Genomic DNA, 1,071 nt, shown 5'->3' on the forward strand with positions numbered 1-1,071 from the left:
TCCTGTTTGTTGGAATTTAACTGACACACCCCAGTATTTCATCCAAGTTGTTACCCAATTAGTGATTGTTCTTTGAAAAATGATTTTGAGTTGATTGTGATCTTTGTATGACACCCTACAATTAATCCAGAAAATGTGTTTATCTAAAAACCATAAACTCCAAGCAGAGTTGGCCATCCTCTGTGAAGTGCTAAAATAAAAGGCCATCAACCAGCTCTGCAGTCTGCATAAGATGAAATCATCAGCGCATAGAGATACAGCCATGGTCGTTGACGATCTTAATATTTTTGAGCTAATTTTTAGAATCGAATTAGCTTTAAGTCTATTTATCATCATCATGATACAAGAGTAAGATCTATTCCAGATCTTAATTTACATATGTTTGAATCCTCATATTTAACTTCTCAAATTTTAATTTACATGTGTTTGGACCTCATGTTTAATTGTCTACGCTTCACATATATCCAATCCTCACCTTGCAGGTGTTGGAGTTCTCCACATAAACTCCATGAGATAACTACATGACACATTTAATCAAAATTTTAATTAATTATAACTAATAGCCTCTATTTCAATTAAATAGAATTCATAATTTCTCTCATTTATTTTCTCCCTTAATTTCCTCTCTTATTCAATCTCCTATTTCTCTCTGTTCTTTTTTTTTTTTTTCCAGTTATAAATTTTATTTTTTTTCACTTCCCAAACATTTTTTTAAAGTTTTATATTCCTAAAATTAGTTCTGCATTCATGAGCCGTTGAAGCGGTTCTTAACTATAATTGATCTGGAAAACAGATAACAGTAAAAGAGAGAAAAATCTGAATCGAAGTTGTTCAAACAAGTTAATTATCAGACTTAATACTACTAAATTGTATCAACCTCCGTGATTTACTGTTACATGGCCGTTTGCTAATTACAATCAAACAATAATAAAGAATTTCAATCTTTTTGCACTTCATATAAAATCAATAAGGAATAATTGTTTCGAAACAGTGAACGCCGTCCAATTCCGGCGCAAACCTGGGCCTCCTTTGCTGCTGTGAACGCGACGCCGATTTTGAAGTTGACGGCGC

General features: G+C 32.8%; 1 protein-coding gene across 1 annotated transcript; it reads right to left on the minus strand.

Moving 5' to 3' along the window:
- Nucleotides 1-817: 817 nt before the first annotated feature.
- LOC124885442 lies at nucleotides 818-1,071 on the minus strand (the record flags this gene model as incomplete). The annotated part of the gene is given in 1 exon segment (XM_047405007.1): nucleotides 818-1,071. A coding segment is annotated over 1 exon segment (108 nt), but the record flags the coding sequence as incomplete, so codon positions are not given.

This window comes from Capsicum annuum, unplaced genomic scaffold (genome assembly GCF_002878395.1).
Source record: "Capsicum annuum cultivar UCD-10X-F1 unplaced genomic scaffold, UCD10Xv1.1 ctg72709, whole genome shotgun sequence".
NCBI classification, from domain to species: domain Eukaryota; kingdom Viridiplantae; phylum Streptophyta; class Magnoliopsida; order Solanales; family Solanaceae; genus Capsicum; species Capsicum annuum.